Source organism: Crotalus tigris, unplaced genomic scaffold, assembly GCF_016545835.1.
Source record: "Crotalus tigris isolate CLP2741 ecotype Arizona unplaced genomic scaffold, ASM1654583v1 scf7180000017552.641344, whole genome shotgun sequence".
Taxonomy (NCBI): Eukaryota; Metazoa; Chordata; class Lepidosauria; order Squamata; family Viperidae; genus Crotalus; species Crotalus tigris.
This window is the reverse complement of record NW_024096470.1, coordinates 390,230-410,580: the sequence shown is the minus strand read 5'-3', so window position 1 is coordinate 410,580 and position 20,351 is coordinate 390,230. Positions and strand designations below refer to the sequence as shown.

The 20,351-nt window shown below is 44.6% G+C and overlaps 1 protein-coding gene across 9 annotated transcripts in view; it reads left to right on the top strand.

Moving 5' to 3' along the window:
• VWA5B2 (von Willebrand factor A domain containing 5B2) overlaps positions 1–20,351 on the top strand; it is a 76,733-nt gene that overhangs the window by 53,587 nt on the left and 2,795 nt on the right. For 7 of the 9 annotated variants that reach the window (XM_039346924.1, XM_039346967.1, XM_039346932.1 and 4 more), the window contains 10 exons: positions 238–352; positions 1,592–1,777; positions 3,171–3,369; positions 4,081–4,373; positions 6,365–6,590; positions 8,613–8,954; positions 11,473–11,610; positions 14,223–14,342; positions 17,985–18,053; positions 19,957–20,026. In XM_039346924.1, the coding sequence (XP_039202858.1) occupies positions 238–352; positions 1,592–1,777; positions 3,171–3,369; positions 4,081–4,373; positions 6,365–6,590; positions 8,613–8,954; positions 11,473–11,610; positions 14,223–14,342; positions 17,985–18,053; positions 19,957–20,026 (1,758 nt within the window). The remainder of the gene's footprint in view (positions 1–237; positions 353–1,591; positions 1,778–3,170; positions 3,370–4,080; positions 4,374–6,364; positions 6,591–8,612; positions 8,955–11,472; positions 11,611–14,222; positions 14,343–17,984; positions 18,054–19,956; positions 20,027–20,351) is intronic. The other 2 variants (XM_039346988.1, XM_039346983.1) reach the window with 2 other exon arrangements.

Below are 20,351 nucleotides of genomic sequence, written 5' to 3'. Positions count from 1 at the left end.
CAGTTATTATTTTATGATGTCATTTGCAGTCAGCCAATTCATGCTCGAAGAGCAGTTGGAATTCAGAAGTCACAGCTTCAACTTCTACAAATGGCTGATAAGGGCAGCTGTAACATTTGGCAGCCATAAAGATGTGGCATGGCAGGACCACTGCACGCAACATGCACAATTTGGAATGGGATGAATACAAAGGAGTGGCAGTTCTGTCTCTGAAGTCCAGCCCTTTCTTTCTTGCAGGTGTTTCACTTTTGGCCTGGGCTCTGCTGCCTGCCATGAGCTCCTCAGGAGATTGGCCAAAGTTAGCAGAGGCCAGGCAGAATTCCTCAGCCCAGGAGAAAGATTGCAGCCTAAGGTGGGGCTCTTATGCCTTGGATAATGCTTTTTATTTGATCACAGGTTCCCAATCATCAGGTTTGGGTGGTAGGCATTTAACCCGTCATCAGACCCTGCGCGTTATAAAGCACCAGGGCTGATGAACTATGTATCACCTAGGAGAAATGTTGTCTTTACCATGTTACCAGCATGTCATTGCTATTCCTGGAAAGCACAGAGGTCATTTTCCAAAAATCTTTTGGCGCATGAGGGCTGAAAGGGCTGTGACAGTAAGGATATCAGACAAATTGGGCCCAACAAGTGAGGGTTTTGGATAGGAGGAAGAATACAGTAATTTAAAGCCACACAATGCATGCTAAGATTAATAGTATTAACTTGTTGTTGTTGTTAGTTGCGAAGTTGTGACCCATCGCGACCCCATGGACAACGTTCCTCCAGGTCTTCCTGTCCTCTACCATCTTCTGGAGTCCATTTAAGTTCACACCTACTGCTTCAGTGACTCCATCCAGCCACCTCCTTCTCTGTCGTCCCCTTCTTCTATTGCCCTCCATCTTTCCCAGCATTAGGCTCTTCTCCAGTGAGTCCTTCCTTCTCATTAGGTAGCCAAAGTATTTGAGTTTCAACTTCAGGATCTGGCCTTCTAAAGAGCAGTCAGGGTTTATCTCCTCCAGGACTGACCGGTTTGATCGCCTTGCAGTCCAGGAACTCGCAGGAGTCTTCTCCGGCACCATAGCCCAAAGGCCTCAATTCTTTGGCGCTCAGCCTTTCTTATGGTCCAACTTTCACAGCCATACATTGCAACTGGGAACATAGGCATGTTAAATGTCTATGGAGATTCTCAATCATCCAGTCATGGTTGTCCCAAAGGTGCTTTTCCAAAAAGCAACTGGATTTCCTTGTTTTGTTTTTTTCCTTGAAAACATTTCGCTTCTCATCCAAGAAGCATCTTCAGTTCTGAAGAAGCTTTTTGGATGAGAACCAAAATGTTTTTCAAGGACAAAACCAAGAAAGTCCAGTTGCCTTTTGGAAAAGCACCTTTGGGATAGGCATGTTAAGTTCAGCAAAACCACCATCTACTTCCATTTGTCACCTTCTGGAGTTTTCCCAGCACGTTTTCAAATGTGGACTTCTCCTTCCTTGTTGCCCATGATATTTTGAGTTCCACTTGATTGGTGGAGAACTCAACCTCTTTGCCACCAGGTCCTTTAAGTAGAGCATGGACTGCCGTAGCTGAATGTTCAATGTGCTTTGCCCCCAGCTGATAAAGTCCTTGAAGAAAGCCATTGAGCCAGCTGTGAGTGACATCACCATTGACTGGTACGTGCCTGACACCATGGAGGCCCTGCTGTCACCCAATGAGATCGCGGCCCTTTATCCCGGAGACCGGCTCATCAGCTACTGCACCCTCTACCACATTGCCAGCTTCCGGGACAAGAAAGCAACAGTTGAGCAATTGTTTCCTTCAAAAGTAGATGACATATCATCCCTGGGTTTCACTTTGTGACCATCCCCTGGATCCAGCACGCCCAAAGCCTTAGTTGGCCTGTCACAATCCTTGGGGGGGAAGAGCCATTATTTCTTTCTCCATATCAGGTTTTCATGTCACGCATGGTACAAATGCACAAGCGACCCTCGGCTTAACAATTGGGAGCAGAATTTCTCTAGCTCAGGGCTTTTCAACCTTTTCACCCATTGTACCACTTTTAGGATATGGCAATATCCGAGTACCACCAGTCACCTAGCAAGGGGTCAAAAACTTAATCACCCCCCCCCCAAAGGAAAAAAGTGATAAAGTACAGGTAGTCCTCAACTTACAACAGTTTGCTTAGTGACTGTTCGAAGTTACAATAGCACTGAAAAAAGTACCCCCAAGCCACAGCCAAGCAAGACATCTGCCTGCCCACTGAGGTTTTCATTGTTGTGAGCATTTCTGTTGAGAATTGGCAGCGGAGGTGGGGTGGGGGGGTGTTTGGTTTTTATTCCCCCCATCTGCTGGGTGGTTGCAGCAGGTTTTGGTCACTTCACATGACCCTGGCACACTGTGACCATCATAAATATGAATCAGTTGCCAAGCATCTGAATGTAAATCACAAGACCCTGGGGAAGCTGCAACATTCCAGCTGATTGTTGCTTCTTCAGGGCTCAGCAGAAGCATCAGAATCAGCACCGAGCTCCAGCTGGAGCCTGGCGCTGATCCTGGTGCTTCCACTGAGCCCTGACAGCCCCGAAGAAGCACCAATCAGCTGGAAAGCGGCACTGATCCTGGCGCTTCCACTGAGCCCTGACAGCCCTGCAGCTCCAGCCGTCTCTCGCTCAGGCTTGTGCAATGCTGCCACTAGTTCAGCTCATTCCCCCTCCCCTGCTACCACTTTCCTAGGATGGTCCCGTACCACCTGCCAGGTGCCAATGTACCACAGGTGGTACCCATACCACTGGTTGGAAAGCCCTGCTGTAGCTAAGCGAGCCAGTTGTTAAGTAAGCCTGTGCCTTTTTTTGCTGCAGCTGTTAAGTGAAGCACTGAAGTTACAAAGTGAGCCACACGGTCGTTAAGCGAATCTGGCTTCTCCCATTGACTTGGCTCGTCGGGATCCAGGGGTTGCAAATGGCCATCACGTGACCTGGGTAACCTGCAGCCATTGTAAATACATGCTGGTTGCCCAAGCACCTGAATTTTGATCCCATGACCGTGGGGGTTGCTGTGATGGCCATAAATGTGAGGAATGATTATGAGTCCACTTTTTTCAGTGCCTCTGTAACTTCCGATGATCACTAAACAAATGGCTGTAAGTCAAGGCTTACCTGTATTGTTGTTGTTGTTTTGTTACCGCGTTCCTTAGGCCAGAGAGCAAATCTGTCGAAGTTTCTCTAGAGGATCTGCAGGGCCAGCCTTTCCATCCGAGGAGGAGGTAGAAGGACAGGATGGAGCCCTCCCACCTTCATCTGGAGATAATCCAGAGTGCTGCAAGGGCCTTCACGACAATTCCCAGGAAATATCCACAAAGTTTTCACCTGGGGACACCGATGAGTCCATGAAGAGTAAGTGCAGGCCTTGGAAGGCAATATTCATATCCATTTTAAAGGAGGTTGCGACGTGGGATTGGATAGAGTTCAGGGCTCCTGGTACTCTCTGAGCTTGGTTGTTTTCTTGCAGACATTTCATTACCCAAACTGGGCAACGTCGTCAGTGCTTGTGGGTCTAAAAAATACAGAATTTGCTGCAGAGCTAATGCAGCGGGGTGCACCCTTTTTTCCCCAGACAGAAGGTGCATCACGGTGCTGAAGGTCCACATTCCGAAAAGTACTGTAATAGGACCAAAACAAACAAACCCTGCGATGTAATTTTATTTGCATTTACATTAAAACGAAACTACAGCGAAAAGGGTTAACTCGCCACTGTGTACTACCGTTTAATAGTTTCCCTTTCGGTCACATTAAAAATGAATGTGACACTTTAATAAATGATCCCAGGAACATTGAACTCCTAATTGCAACCATGATCATTCTCACGCTTAACGATTTCTTGTCCCTGAGGCTTTCTGAGACTAGAGGAGCCCATGAGGTTTTTGTTTATGTATCTTTGCAGTAAATTTCCCCTTTGAATTAATCAAGGCGCCAAAAAAAGGTGGCTTTTCATTAGAGCACATCTTTGCATAGAGAAAGATCTAAATCCCTTCTTGACCTTTCCAGCTGAGGCGTAACTTGGCAAATTTCTCCAAGCCGGTCACCATAAATTATTCTCCCTGGCAGGTGGAGATCCTGTGTCTGGAGGAGACATCTGGAAGCGGATTTACCAGCCTTCCTACATCCAGGAGCAATATGTGCTTACTCACTGCTCAGTCAGCACTGACCCTAGCCAGGGCTTATGCCACAGCTCTACCAGCAGTGAGTCTACCGGCTCCAGAGATGTACCTCCAGAGGAAGGCTCCTTAGCCCAGACTCTTGAAAGCCCCTCACAGCAAGGACAGAAGACTGTGTCTCTCTGCAACTCTTCCACTAAGTCTGCTCCAGTAACCCAGACTCAGACTAGGGCTGCGGCTAAGGTGAGGAACCCCAAAACTCTTACTTTCTCCAGCTGTCACATGTTCCGACTAATGAAGCACTTCAAAGAACTTTCAGGAATGTTTCCTAAAATCTTTATTTGCAAGAGCTACAATTTTTGCCAGTCACCATGTTGGACTGGTTATGCCAGAATCTGAACTTCCTGTCGCTGGCATCAAGCTTTCCTTGCTCAACCCCTCCCTTCTCATGCAGTCACAGGTCACATTATCCAATTAGTGAGAAGGTCAAAAGTTTACTTCCTCTTTCTTTCCCGGGCTTTTCCCCCCCCCCCGCCCAGTCTAAGCTAACTATTAACCCAATAAATGCCAGACAGTTTTGCATATTGTCAAAGCAAGAATATACAGTATTTGCAGCATTGACATCAGCATTTTGTAGAGTTAACAGAAGAACAGAGTTGAGGGTCTTCTAGTCCAGCGGTTCTCAACGTTTGTGTGATGGCAACCCCGTCACACAAACGTTCTGCGCATGCGCAGCGCGGTGCGCATGCGCGCCGCCACCCCGCAGCGCGCAGGCGCAGCGCCGCCCCCTGAGGGGAGAAAATGGCAGATCGCCTTCTTTGGCGACCCCCGAAAAATGGTCAATCGACCCCAAATGGGGTCGCAACCCATAGGTTGAGAACCGCTGTTCTAGTCCAAGCCCCTGCTCAAATAGGAGACCCTATGCCAGTGATGGTGAACCTGTTAGAGACCGAGTGCCCCAAAACTGGCCCCGCCCCCACTCCACCCCCCCGCCCCCCTCCGCTCTGTCCCCCATCCCCCGCCTGCCCACAGGACCACTTACTGCCTCCAGGGCCCGCTGCAGATCACCCAGGCAACCCAGCAGCGCTATGACGGCCACGCCCTCTCCCCACGCCCTGCAGCATCAACTGTGCATGATGGGGTGTGAGGGCAGAGTCTTGTCTACACTGCCTGGCTGCCATGTCCTTGGCTGCACTGCTCCGTGTGGGCCACACTCAGGGGCGACTCTCCTTCAGGGGGGCTGCTGGAGAGGAGGGGGTCGTGGGGGGAGGCGAGGCTGGGGCGATGGCGCGTGTGCCCACAGAGAACCCGTGCCATAGGTTCACCACCACTGCCCTATGCCATTTCAGACAAATAGCTGTCCAATTTTTAAAAACCTCTAGTGATGGAGCAGCCACAACTTCTGGAGGCAAGATGTTCCACTGATGAATTGTTCTGTTAGAAAATTTCTCCTTAGTTCTAGGAAGAAGAACATCATGGCTTCAAAATCTAAGGGACTGGTTTGGACAAAACTCAGCAGCGTTTTTTCGTGCGGCTGCTGATGAAAACAGGATCGCCAACATGATCGCCAACGTCCGATAACGGATATGGCACAAGAAGAAGAAGAGTTCTAGGTTGCTTCTCTCTCTGACTAGTTTCCATCCATTACTCAGTCAGTTGTGCAATTAATTCCTGGAAGGCTCCAATTCTTTCTCTGAATTCTGAATTCGTTATCCCCCATCTATGCTTTATAATGATGGCGATGACGGTCATTTCTGCTATGACATGATAGCAGTGTTCCAATATCTAACAGGCTGCGGCAAAGAAGAGGGGGTTAACTTATTTTCCAAAGCACCTGAAGGTAGGACAAGAAGCAATGGATGGAAACTAACCAAGGAGAGGAGCAACCTAGAACTAAGGAGGAATTTCCTGACATTTATAACAATTAACCAATGGAACGACTTGCCCCCAGAAGTTGTGGATGCTCCAATTCTGGAGGTTTTTAAAGACAGAGTGGACAACCGTTTGTCTGAAGTGGTACAGGATTTCCTGCCTGAGCAGGAGGTTGGGCTAGAAGACCCCCAAGGTCCCTTTCAGCTCTATTATTCTGTTACTGTTGTTATCATCATCATCACTCTTGCATAAAGGACATCTAGGTCCTTCCTGGATCTGTACAACGAAAATCATTTGTCTTTCTTACATCCTTTCCCGAGGTTTCCATTTTTGGACCCTTGTCTCTTTTCCTCTCCCTGAAGGTATCCATTGCCCTGAGCTCTGAAGAGTTGATGCGTAAGAAGAAAGCCCTGGCTAAGACTGCCATGTCTGGGCGTAGTTTCTCTTCCCCGCATGGCGAGTTGGACTCCCGTCGGCTACGCCGAGCCCTGGAGAAAGTATCCCAGAAACCCAATCGGTCTCTGGAAGGGAAGTTGGATGAGATTGGGCCTGAGCTGCAGAAGAAGCCCCAGGCTGCTGCTGATTCCAGTGAGTGAAGGGGATGGAGAAAGGTGATGTAGTTTGGGAACAGGACGATAAGGACAAACTGGAAAGGTTGAGAATTTTACCAGCGCGTAAAAAGTAGAAAGACAGTGAGTGTTATGAAGTGGTTAAGGCAGTGATGGGATTCAGCCAGTTTGGCAGAACCGGTAGCTAATGTTTTGTTGCCCAGGCCCAGAATGGACTTCCGGAAGCGGCACCCACACAGAGAACCAGTTGTTTACATATTTGAATCCCGCCACTGGGTTAAGGTGTTGAACCAGGGAGACCTTGGTTCAAATCGACTCTCAGGTGTGGAAACTCACTGGGTGATATTGGGCCACTTGTAGATGCTCAGCCCAGCCTACCCCACAGCATATGGGGATAAAAATGAAGTTCCCCACGTAAGCTGCCTTCAAAAACAGGACAAAAGGGTACGATATAGACCAGAGGTAGGCAATCTTGGCTCTTTTATGACTCGTGGACTTCAACTCCCAGAATTCCTGAGTCAGCATAGCATAGCTGACTCAGGAATTCTGGGAGTTGAAGTCCACGAGTCATAAAAGAGTCAAGGTTGCCTACCCCTGATATAGACCCAATAAATGAATACAACATTTGAAAAATGGTAAGATAGATTTCATTCTGGCTTACGCTGAAGCAGACCCATGTCAGTGGCAGGGATCTTCTAATGGTGAGCACTATGCCAGAGTTCCAAACATGGGGAAATGAATATTCATGAGGTCCAACGCTAGCAGCAGCCAAAAGGAATGCTTCTGACTTGCTTCACCTTTTGGAATTAATAGAAGAGAAAGTATATGTACTTCGGGGGTTGAATGGCGGGGTCCCTGGTATTTTCTGTGGATGGTGGTTTTCTTGCAGACATTTCCTGTCCCAACTAACTAACATCAGGACTTGGTACTAATAGATGAGAATATTCTCAGGGTTGAGCTGTGGGGTCCTTAGTATTCTCTGAGCTTGGTTGTTTTCTTGCAGATGTTTCATTACCCAACTACGTAACAACATCAATGCTAGCTGGGTAATGAAACATCTGCAAAAAAATCCCACTGCTGTGTTTCCCCCAAAATAAGATCTTATATTAAGTTTTGCTCCAAAACATACATTAGGGCTTATTTTCCGGTTAGGTGTTATTTTCGGGGAAATAAAGTAGTAAATGCGTCCATCTGGCTGACTATCTTAACTGGGGCTTATTTTGGGGGTAGGGCTTATATTATAAGCATCCTGAAAAATCATGCTAGGGCTTATTTTCCGGTTGGGTCTTATTTTGGAGAAACACAGTACAGTCGTGGCCAAAATTGTGGAAACCTTTTGGGAAAAGTGTATTTTTGAGGTTTGATGGCTAATAATAATGGAGTAGTACCATAAAATTATCTATCAATGGAAAGATAATTTAATCAAGAATGTAATGCAACGAAGTTTGTTCAATTATCTGTACTGTATTCTGTGAAAAGTTATAGCCAAATAACCAGAAAAAGGAAGCACAACTTGCTTAGGTTGATATCAGGGAGCTTTCCTTCATCTGATTGTAGCCAATGAGCATGAGTGTTTAGAGAGCCAATCAGGTGTCATCTTGTTTTGGCAATGAGCCAATCAGATCACAGTAGGATTCAGCTTTTGGCATCATGTATTGAAGCTGAGAGGTGGACATTTGTCAGTGTGTTATGTGATCGCTATCAAGTTGGTTGGGGTTTTTTTTTTTTCGTTTAGTGAGCTGGTAAAATGTAATAAAATTAAAGAAATGGTGCAAAGAGTTGACTGGTCGCCCAGAAAAAGATGTAAAATAGTATTATTAAGTGAACAAGGCTATAATTATAAAGAATTAGAAGAAAAATTGGTGGAAACTTAACCAAAGGTGGCATTTCTACTGCACACTTTTCCCAAAAGGTTTCCACAATTTTGGCCACTACTGTAAGCTCAGAGACCACCAAAGACCCCACTTTCTGAATTATCTGAGCAGGTCGTGTCCTGCTGCAAAACCTTGCCTCTGCATCCCAATGGCTTATTCTTTTCTAGGCAACTTGCTGTCACCTGTCCATCTTGACTGGGACATGCTGTTGGATCCCCCCTACCTTTTCAGCCCATCACCAGCCTTGGAGCAAGGAATGGCCGATGGCAACTCCTTGCCTCCTCTCCAGTGCCAGGTGGTGATACATGCCCTCAGTGCAGGGAAGCCCGTCTCCTGGGAGGTGATCAGTGGCCTGGATTTCTTGTTCCTCCCCAAAGACAGCCTGGAACATTCCCAGGGATGGCAGCAGCAAAATCCGGGATTGGAGAAGTTACTTCATCACCTGACCGCTGCTTCTGTTATCCGGGATAACGAGACTGTAGCTCAGAGAGAAGCAGAAGTGGAACACGGTAAACGCTCCTTTTCCTCAAGTTTTCCTGCCTTCAGATTTGGTATATTATTAACTAACAACCGGTTTTGGAGGTAGAGTCACAGCATCCTCTGGGCACTTGGTAACCAGCATGTATTCATGACAGTTGCAGCATCCAGGAATCATGCGATCCCCGTTTGTAACCTTCCCAACGAGCTTCCAGCTAGCAAAGTTGTCAGAGCATCTTATCACACGAGATAACCCAGGAGTAAACACAATAAACAATGGTCTATATTAAATGGTGGTTTATCTTACACTATCTACAATATCACACACCAGGAACAATATACATCCACGTGCTAATACAGCAGGATCCAACACACCGCAGTTACAGCAGGAAACGGAAGAGAACACAGCAGCAGAGCCTTCCCTTTTATACAAAGGCTCTTAAAGAGACACAGACCCTGCTGCCTCTTAAAGGGACGCAGACCCTGCGGAGTCATTCCCATTATTACCTCATACATCTTACATTACCTAAGCTGGTTAGCTATTAAATCATTACCTTGACAAAAGTCAGTGGATAAAGCCAGATTTGCTGAATGACCACATGATTAACTTAACATCTGGAGTGATTTGCTTAACAACCGTGGCCAAAAAGTCCTAAAACTGGGCATGACTCACTTAGCAACTGCTGTGCTTAGCAACAGAAATGCTGATCCCAGTTGAAGTTGTAAGTCGAGAACTTCCTATAGCACCAATGTGGAATCCTTCTTGGGAATTTGGGTGGTTTCCTTTCTGATAGATCAAGGGTCAGATCATCTGTAGCCCTCCAAATGTTTTATATAAATAAATAAATAAATAAATTTTGTCAAGGTATTGATTTAACAGCTAACCAGCTTGTGTATTGTAAGATATAAGATGTAATGATGGGAATGACTCAGCAGGGTCTGTGTCTCTTTAAGAGTCTTTGTATAAAGGGAAGGCTCTGCTGCTGTGTTATCTTCTCTCTTCCGTTTCCTGCTGTAACTGTGGTTTGTTCGATCCTACTGTATTAGCACATGTATGTATATTGTTCCTGGTGTATGATATTGTAGATAATGTAAGATAAACCACCATTTGCTATAGACCATTGTTTACTATGTTTACTCCTGGGTTATCTCGCACAATAAAACCGTGCATGCTCTGACAAATCTTATGTTTTTCCAAATCATAAGTGCTTAGTAAACAACGTGTTGCCTGGATCCATTTGTTACTCAATAGTACATCTTCCTCAATATAAATCTGTCCAATACAACAGGGCTTTTCAACATTTTCAGCCATTGTACCACTTTTAGGATATGGCAATATCCGAGTATCACCAGTCGCCTAGCAAGGTGTCAAAAACTTAATGACCCCCCAAAAAAGGAAAAAAGTGATAAAGTACAGGTCGTCCTCGACAGTTCGCTTAGTGATTGTTCGAAGTTACAATGGCACTGAAAAAAGTGTCCCCCAAGGCACAGCCGAGCAAGACACCTGCCTGCCCACCTGGCCGCGCTCTTCCTCCTGTCCGAGGTTTTCATTGTTGTGAGCATTTCTGTTGAGGATTGGCAGCGGGGGTGGGGTGGGGGGTGTTTGGTTTTTATTCCCCCCGTCTGCTGGGTGGTTGCAGCAGATTTTGGTCACTTCACATGACCCTGGCACACTGTGACCATCATAAATATGAATCAGTTGCCAAGCATCTGAATGTAAATCACAAGACCCTGGAGAGGCTGCAACATTCCAGCTGATGAGCACTTCTTCTGGGCTCAGCAGAAGCACCAGGATCAGCCCTGAGCTCCAGCTGATTGGTGCTTCTTCAGGGCTCAGCAGAAGCATCAGGATCAGCACCGAGCTCCAGCTGGAGCCTGGCGCTGATCCTGGTGCTTCCACTGAGCCCTGACAGCCCTGAAGAAGCGCCGATCAGCTGGAAAGTGGCACTGATCCTGGGATTTCCGTTGAGCCCTGACAGCCCTGCAGCTCCAGCCGTCTCTCGTTCAGACTTGTGCGGTGCTGCCACCAGTTCAGCTCATTCCCCTCCCGTGCTACCACTTTCCTAGGATGGTCCCGTACCACCTGCCAGGTGCCAATGTACCACAGGTGGTATCCTTACCATTGGTTGAAAAGCCCTGCAATACAACACAATCCAGTGCTTTCTTGATCCTCTCTTCTTCCAGTAAGATTTCTTCATTTTTCTCACCCTATACATATACAATTCTTACTACTGTTAATATATGTAAGATCCTCATCATACTTTTCTAGCGTTATACATAATAATAACAGTATTTGTTTATAACATCTTTTCTAGCCAACAGAATGGCCAGTTTTGAAGGATGGCTGCTCACTGTACCTTAAGAACATCTGAGGTCTCACGGGTGGTCTGTCTTGAGACAGACCTTCAACACTTCCGCTTTATCTTTTGCAATTTTTAATGCTGTTTTGTGGTTCTGCCATAAAGATCCTTAGTATGAATTGAAGGGGACCAGAATTCTGAAACGCATTAAAGAAACCAACGAAATAATTCTCTGTCTTCTTTTCCCTAGGTTTCTTCCGAAGGTTCCGTCTTAAAGCTGTCCAGTCCAGCAAGGCTTGCAATCTCCCATCCACGTTTACCTTTGCGGTGCCTATAGACTCTTCCACTAAGGAGACCTTGCCTTTAGCACTTCAGGTTCGCAGCCCAGGTAGGACTACCCAGAATGGGAGCGTAATTATTTATCTAATTTCTATACCCACCCATCACGTTTGCGCGTCTCTGGGCGGTTTATAAGTCCAACAATAAAAACCACACAAAGGCCATAGTTAAAAACGAAAGTTAAAAGCCAAATCGAAACAGAGTGAATAAGAACAAGTGCAGAGTTAAAAGGCAGAGGAAGCACTTTCAACCCACCCAACCACCCTCAGGGTTTATTTATTTATGAGACTTATATACCGCTTTAAGTGCAAGCACTCTCTAAGCGGTGTACACCTGTAAGCAATGTATATATATATTTACATTGCCCCCAACAATCTGGGTCCTCACTTTACCTACCCCGGAAGGATGGAAGGCTGAGTCAACCGTGAGATTTGAACCGCTGACCTGCTGAACACAGTCAGCTAAAGTGGCCTGCAGTACTGCACTCTAACTGCTGCGCCACCTCGGCTCTTATAAGGGTTGCAGGTACTCTTAGATTCCCCAAGCCAGATGGCAGAGCTGGGTCTTGATATTCTTCCAGAAGGCTAGGACAGTGAGGCACTGCCTCTCCTCCGGGTGGTGGGGGGAGAGGCGGACAAGATGCTCCATAGGGCAGGGTCTCTGGCAGACAAAGCTCTCTTCCTTGATCCCACCAGTCGAAATTCATATCATATCTTCCTTGCCTGGCTGAAAAATTGCACTATAAGCATTGAAGCAGAATCCGGAGAATTCATTGTATTATATGATATTTAAAATTAGATGCACATTTTTAATTCATTTCTCTCTCCTCCCTCCCTCTCTCTCTCTCTCTCTCTCTTTTGAAGAGATAAAACAATTCCTTTTTTAAAAAAAAAAGATTTATTTTCTAATTTTACATTTAAGTATTTAAAAAGCAACATGGCGGCTGGGTTAATCGATAATTCAATGATATACAAGTATCTTTAGTACAAGTCTCAAACTACCACGTTAAATATTTCCTCTTTTCCCCTTCGTATTTGCTGTCTCATGTTTAAACTAATACAATTCTTATTATATCAATTAAATAAAAATAACATTCTTACATTTATCAATAATTTTTAACTTATGCATATCCTGGTTATTTTAACATTCAATCTTTATAGACAATCAATGTCCTAATTAGTTTTTCCCATTTTTTAGTTTCCCATTAATTTTTAAATTTAACATTTAATATTTATAATTTCCAAATTTTAACTAACCAAAGTTCCCTTTATCACAATTCATCACAAAGTCTAATATTCAGGATACACGTCTTGGGATAAAACAATTCCTATTTACCGAGATTCAGAATTACTACAATCTAGAAGAAAAGACAGATAGTCCTCAAGTTATGACTATAATTAAGCCCCAAATTTTTGTTCCCAGGCGAGACATGAGTTTTGCCCCATTTTACGACTTTTCTTGCCACACTTGTTAAGTGGATCACCAGTGTTCCTAAGTAAATAAGTGAATCTGGCCTCTTCATTGATTTTGCTTGTCAGAAGATCACAGAAGGTGATCACATGACCCCGGGACACTGCGACCGTCATAAATATGAATCAGTTGCTAAGCGCCTGAATTTTGATCAGGTTACTATAGGGATGCTGCAGTGATTGTTAAGTGTGAAAAACGGTCATAAGTCACTTATTTCAGTGCCATTTTAACTTCGAACAGTCACTAAATGAACTGTTGTAAGTCAAGGACTACCTGTAAGCTATTTCTCCTATTATCTGTGACACAAACAATGGCATAAAGTAGATCGATGGTTCCGGGATATTGGTATTGTCCAGCAATTCCAGTTTTTCCTCCTTTTTGTAATTAGTTGCATCACAAATAAACTTTTATTAAATTCTTATTAACAAATAAATGGAAACAAACTTGATCAGTTCTATAATTCAGTAATTTTGGACACTGGGCATAGCAAATTTATAACTGGAAAATTCCTTCAAAATGTTAAGCTAGTTTCCTCCCCCCCCCCTTTTTGTTTTTGACTCTCGTTTGCTCATTTTATTAAAAAGGCCCGGTCTTTTTTGCTTGAGCTTTTGCTCGTGACAATATTTGCTACCTTAACCTCTAACTAAAGAACAAAGGATTGCTTTTGATCTCCAGAATTTTAAAAAAAAAAAACAGTCTTCTTTAAGACACATAAATATTCATCGCTGAAATGCTAGCACAGAGGTGGCGAACCTATGGTACGGGTGCCAGAGGCAGCACTCAGAGCCCTCTCTGTGGGCATGCACATCGTCACCCCAGTCCTAGGCCTTCAGCTGGGTTTTATAAAACCTTTTTGCTTTAGGCCTCCGCCACCATGTGCAAAAAAAAAAAAAGGTTCAATCAATCAATTTCAACTTCTCGCAGAAAGAAAAGTTCTTGCAAAGTTGGAATTGATTGAACTTTTTAGTCCCATCCAGTCTGCCGTTACCACCGCAGCCCTGCCCATCCTATGGGCCACACCCACCCAATGAGCCACGCCCAGCCAATGGGCCACACCCACCCGGCACTCAACGATGCATAAGTGGGTTTTGGGTTGCAGTTTGGGCACTCGGTCTCTAAAAGGTTCGCCATCACTGTGCTAGCAGGATAGCCGGAAATACGTCTGATCATCCTGACTCTGCTTTCTCCCAGACGGCGTAAACAATCGTCAGAAAGGGTCCCGTTTATTCAATCAGCGTCATCAGAGTTACTCGCTAAGCCTGGGGCAGAGGCAGGATTCACAGGACTTGGATGACGCTCTTGTTCCTGCAGGTACACACCTCATCGGTTTAATTTGAAATTACATGGGCGGCACAGTGGCTCAGACGTTAAAGATGCTGAGCTTGTCAGCTGGAAAGCCGGCAGCCCAGGTTTAAGACCCGAGCGCCGCACGACAGGGTGAGCTCCGGTCCTCAACTCTAGCTCCTGCCAGCCTAGCAGCTGAAAAGCATGCAAATGCAAGTAGATAAATAGTTACCGCTTTGGTGGGAAGTTAAACAGCGTTCGGTGATGTCCTGTCGGCCACATGACCACAGAAATGTCTTTGGACAGCGCTGGCTCAATGGCCTCGATATGGAGATGAGCACTGCCCGGGTGGCGCAGTGGTTAGAATGCAGTATTGCAGGCTAACTCTGCCGACTGCCATCAGTTCGATCCTGACAGCCTCAAGGTTGACTCAGCCTTCCATCCTTCCGAGGTCAGTAAATTGAGGACCCAGATTGTTGGGGACAATAGGCTGAGTCTGTAAACCACCTAGAGAGGGCTGTAAAGCCCTGGGACGTGGTATATAAGTCTAAGTGCTTGTCAACGCTGCTAATATTGAATATTCTTGCTTTGACAAAATATGCAGAACTGTCTGGTATTTTTAGAGTTAAATCAGGTGACAGGGAAAGGGGAGGAGAATTTAAGGAAAGCCCAGGAAAAAGAAAGGGAAGTGAATCTTTGCCCTCCGAGTTAATTGGAAGATGTGAATCATGACTCCAAAATAGGGGAGGGGAAATGCCTGGAATGTTATGTGCAAAGGAAGGGAAATTCAGACCTTAGCAGTTCCACCATGCCGTGCTGACATCTCTGTAACACTAATAAAGGCTTTTTAGGCTAAAAAAATGCCTGAAAGTTCTTTGAAGTGTTTCATTAATCAGACATATGACAGTGCTATTGCTATTGTTATAGTTGGCAATGACTAAGGGAGTAAAATCCGCAGAGATTCTTTAACCTTTAAGATTTAAGATAACCTTTATTGTCATTTTTTTACTATGGGCACAATGGCACACATCAAAAATGAAATTTAGTTGCCCGCTCTCAAAGTGAAACACATACATGACGCACACCTAAACATACTATGAACAACATATGTGTAGACCCACATCCCTACGTATACGTAGCAAATAAATATTAAGTACTGTCCATCTTGAATATATAATGGAAAGAGGAAGCTTGAGAGTTCGCAAGGTTAATGCTGTATGGAATGAAACTAGGGCTGAATCTGGATGTTCTGATTCGGATACCACGGAGCCCCCTTCTCCCAGAAGGAGGATGTGTCGTGTCCCAGATAATCTTACGGACCCTGCTCAAGCAACACTTCTGTGCTATATCCCGGATGGGAGAGAGGGAACTGCCAATGATCTTTTCGGCCATTCTCACCACTCTCTGCACCGCCTTCCTGTCTGAAGCAGTGATGCTTCTAAACGTATTACACGTGTTAACATGTATGCGAACATGCTTGGGGAAAAAACAAAGTAAGAGAGTGTTAATCAAGCTTTTAACATACACAAGTGCTTGTGCTAGGACTTCCTGTTTTGGTTTAGCAGGTTGCATGAACCCAGCCAGTAAGTGCACATCAGCAGAGGGAGGGGCAGGAATGCAGCTCAAGTAGCCAGGGGCTTAAAAAAAAATGTCCAGAAGGTAGGAAGGGATGTGTGGATGAAACTTAGCTCTATTCTTCTGAGTTTCATCCAATGGGCCTTGTGCACATTTTGTAGTTATCCCTACTTCCTTGATCCAATGAATTAGGTGAATATGCTGGCTTGGTAATGTGGCAATTATAACCCAACATATTTGATTGCTACCTCTTTTTAAATGTGAATTTATCTTTTAGCTTCACTGTGGAACAATTCTTTTAGCAGTTTTTCTGCAAGCCCTCTGATCTGCTAAGAATATTCCTTTTCCCACCCTTTCCCCAGCAAATCGCTCTGGGGTGGGCATCACCCCTATCATTATGCCTCAAGTTTTAAAGCCTCCTTCTGCTGTAGCTAAATTCTGGAAAAAAAAAAAAAAGTCTGTTTCTACCTTGTTCCTATTTATACTCCCGGGAGCGAGAAATAGCTGTGCTTCCCAGCAACTGCACGTAGCAACACAGGTGCTGGGAAACGGCAAGTGATTAAAACTGGGAATGTTGGATGAGCTGATCGGGTGAGCCGTTCTGGCCCAGTCTGCACAGAAGCCAGCCTGTATTATTTTAGCTCTCTGCAACAAGGCAACATGCTTGCTGAGTTCACACAACCTATCTAAGCCAAAACCACACTAGAAAGCCACTGTTGCCAGGCTCACATAATAGGCTGTGCCCAAATTGTGTGGGTTATTGATCTAGGTCAGGGGTAGGCAACCTGGGCTCTTTTACGACTCGTGGACTTCAACTCCCAGAATTCCTGAGCCAGCATGGCTCAGCTTGGAAACCTCTCCCTTTCCCCTCAGCATGGCTGGCTCAGGAATGCTGGGAGTTGAAGTCCACGAGTCATAAAAGAGACTTTAAAATGGTGGGGCTTCAATTCCCAGAATTCGTTAGCCAGCTTTGCTGGCTGGGGAATTCTGGAAGTTGAAGTCCATGCATTTTAAAGCGGCCAAGGTTGAGAAAAATTGATCTAGATAATACCTTATGCTAAAACATTGGCTGAATTCCTTCTCACCAAAAAAAGTGCTAAGCCACAAAGTACTCAAATTTCCCATTTAACCTAGCTGAACAATTCACAAACATTTTGGCTTTGGGACACGTTTCCATTCTTAAAATCACTGAGGACTCCAAAGTTTACGTGAGCTATATCTATCAATATCAATCTATCGGTTTAGACAATTAGTTGTATCTATCGATATTTATTGTATTTGAAATTAAAACTGAGAAATTTAAAAATATGCATTCGACTTTGTGGGGCCCCTGAAAGAGTCTCAGGGACCCGCTCTCTTTAGGAACTCCTAGCCCAGTTTATTTTTTAAAAAAATATTTTTGTCCTGCTTTCTTGGAAGAAGCTCCTGAAAGAGCACAAAAAACCACAACCAACTTGATAGCTATCACAAAACACACTGACCAATGTCCTCCTCTCAGCTTCAATACAGCACATCAATCACTGAATCCTACTGTGATCTGATTGGCTCATTGCCAAAACAAGACGACACCTAATTGGCTCTCTAAATACTCAGGCTCATTGGCTACAATCAGATGAAGGAAAGCTGCCTGATATCAACCTAAGCAAGTGGTGCTTCCTTTTTCTGGTTGTTTGGCTATAACTTTTCACAGAAAAAATAATTGAACAAACTATGTTGCATTACATTCTTGATTATATATCTTTCCATTGATATATAATTTTATGGTACTACCCCCCAAAAAAAGTGGTGTTATTAATTATCAAACCTCAAAAATACACTTTTCTTCCCAAAAGGTTTCCACAATTTTGGCCATTACTATATATCAACCTCAAGCTCACTCTGCCATGTCTGGCTGTTCCTTGAACTTTGATGCACTTTGACCTCTGATTTCCAAGCACTTCTGATCTTCTCTTGGGCAAAAGTCAATTCCAACTTTCTTAATTTTACTGCTGTCCAAAATCTTTCCAGTAAGAGAATAGGCTGAACATCCTGAGAACATCCTGTGTTTTGGCAACGGATGCCCACTTAACACCTGCATCTTTCTTTGCTTCCTAGAACAAGAAGTTCCTCCTTCGCCAGTCAGTGTTTCTTCAGCCACACAAGCCAGGCCGAGCTGTCCTAGTGGTAAGCCTTACTCACTATGGAGTCTGGGAAACAAGGAAGATCTGGTAGTCCGTGTCCAGGGTTGTATTCAGGTTTCAAGCTTTGGTGTCCAAAATTAATAGAACAGAATTAGAATTAGAATTAGAATTAGAATATGGATTAGAATACTTTATTGGCCAAGTGTGATTAGACACACCATGAATCTCAGTGTACATACAAAGCAAGAGGGTAATATACTATACATATACAGAATAATGTATAGTAATATCATTATTACTATACATAATGATATCAATAAAAGGGGGTAGTACTTGGATAATACCCAGATAATACTCACCTCTGTATTTATCAAATGTCCTTGTGAAGCACTAATCAAGGAGAGAAGCAACCTAGAATTAAGGAGGAATTTCCTGACCGTTAGAACAATTAACCAGTGGAACAACCTGCCTCCAGAAGTGGTGAATGTTCCAACACTGGAGGTTTTTAAGAAGAGACTGGAGAGCCATTTGTCCGAAATGGTATAGGGTTTCCTATCTGGGCAGGGGGTTGGACTAGATGACCTTCAAGGTCCCTTCCAACTTTATGATGATGATGATGTATGCTTTTGTAAAATTGGAGAAGAGTATGAGGTTGGGTTTCACAATTCCTACTAAGTCAGGTTTATTTGTATTTTTATTTATTTATATCCCGCTTTTATTTTTTTTATAAACAATTCAAGGTGGTGCACATATGTAATATACTCCTCCTTCCTCCTTTTTTCTCCCACATCAACCCTGTGAGGTGGCCTGGGCTCAGAGAGAGTGACTAGCCCAAAGTCATTCAGTTGGCTTTCATGCCTAAGGCAAAACTAGAATTCACCCTCTCCTCCTGGTGATTGGCCCAATGTCACTCAGCCGGCTATCATGACTTAGGCGGAACTAGAACTTACAGTCACCTGTCCCAAAGCTGCTTTTTCAAAAGGCACCTGGAGCTTTTGTTTTTGTTTTTTTCCTTGAAGACGTTTTGCTTCTCATCTAAAATGCTTCTTCACTTCTTCACTTCTTCAGAACTGAAGAAGCTTCTTGGACAAGAAGCGAAATTAAAAAAAAGAGAAAGTCCAGGTGTCCTGGTTCCGACAGATGAAACTCTTCAAAGAACTTCAAGGCATTGTTTACCTTAAAGAATCTTTATTTGAATAGCATAGCATCGGCATGGTCGAAGCCAAAATCTGAATTCCCCTCCCCTGGGCACATAGTATCAAAACACAATTCCCTCCTCTAATTTACAGTCATAAATCACATTATCCAATTAGTTTGAAATGCAGGCTTTCCCTCCAGTTCTCCAGCCCGCCATTTCTTATCATCTCTTATTTCAAATGACCTTGAATCACACACTACTACGATATTGTTATGTCTAATTCCCATACACATTCTTCTTCTTCCCCCCCCACCCAGTATCATCTAATTCTAACTCTAAGAGTAACACACAAATTAAGGAAAATGGCTGCATCTCCATATGTTGTCAAAGCAAGAACATCTGATGTTAGCAGCGTTGACACCAGATGCCTTTTGAAAAAGCATCTTTGGGACAGCCCTGACCTGGATGACTTAAGACTCTCCATAAATACTCAACAGTCTCCTGGCTTTCTAGCCTGGTGCCTTTACCACTAGACCAAATTGGCTCTCCAGGTTAACTCCAACATTCTCATTTTAATCTGGGTGTATTGAGGAGGACAGTAGGCCAAGTCACATACAGCCTTGCATTTTTGGTGTACACCCGAGGGATGAGTAAGCAAAACCAGATAAATCACGTGACACCTAGAGTCCAGATGGATATGCTCGGGAGCCCTGCACCTGTTTCGCAGCCCTCATGTCTCTCTCTCTCTCTCTCTCCCTCCTTCCCTCCCTCCCTCCCTCCCTCTCTCTCTCTCACTCTCACTGCATAGGACCCAGCTCCAGTCCTTCTCCTGTCTCTGAAGGCTCTTTGAAGTCAATTGAGAGTTTCCTAGGCCGCAGGTGAGTCTTTCAAAGCTACCTCGCCTCTCCGGTAGAGGAGCCATTTGGGTGGGCTTGAATGGGGCAAAGAGTTGTTCGGCAGAAAGATCTTTCTTTGATCGACACTGGAGCAAAGCGTCAGTCTGCCCATGATGGCTGAATAGTAGTAACTGTGAGAGGGATCTCAGGAGTCCTAGCGGACAGTCACTTAAATGTGTGAGCCAGCCGTGTGCTGCAGCTGCCAAAAAAGCCAACACGGTCCTAGGCTGCATTCACAGAGGGATACAATCAAGATCACGTGAAGTGTTAATACCACTTTACAATGCCTTGGTAAGGCCACACTTGG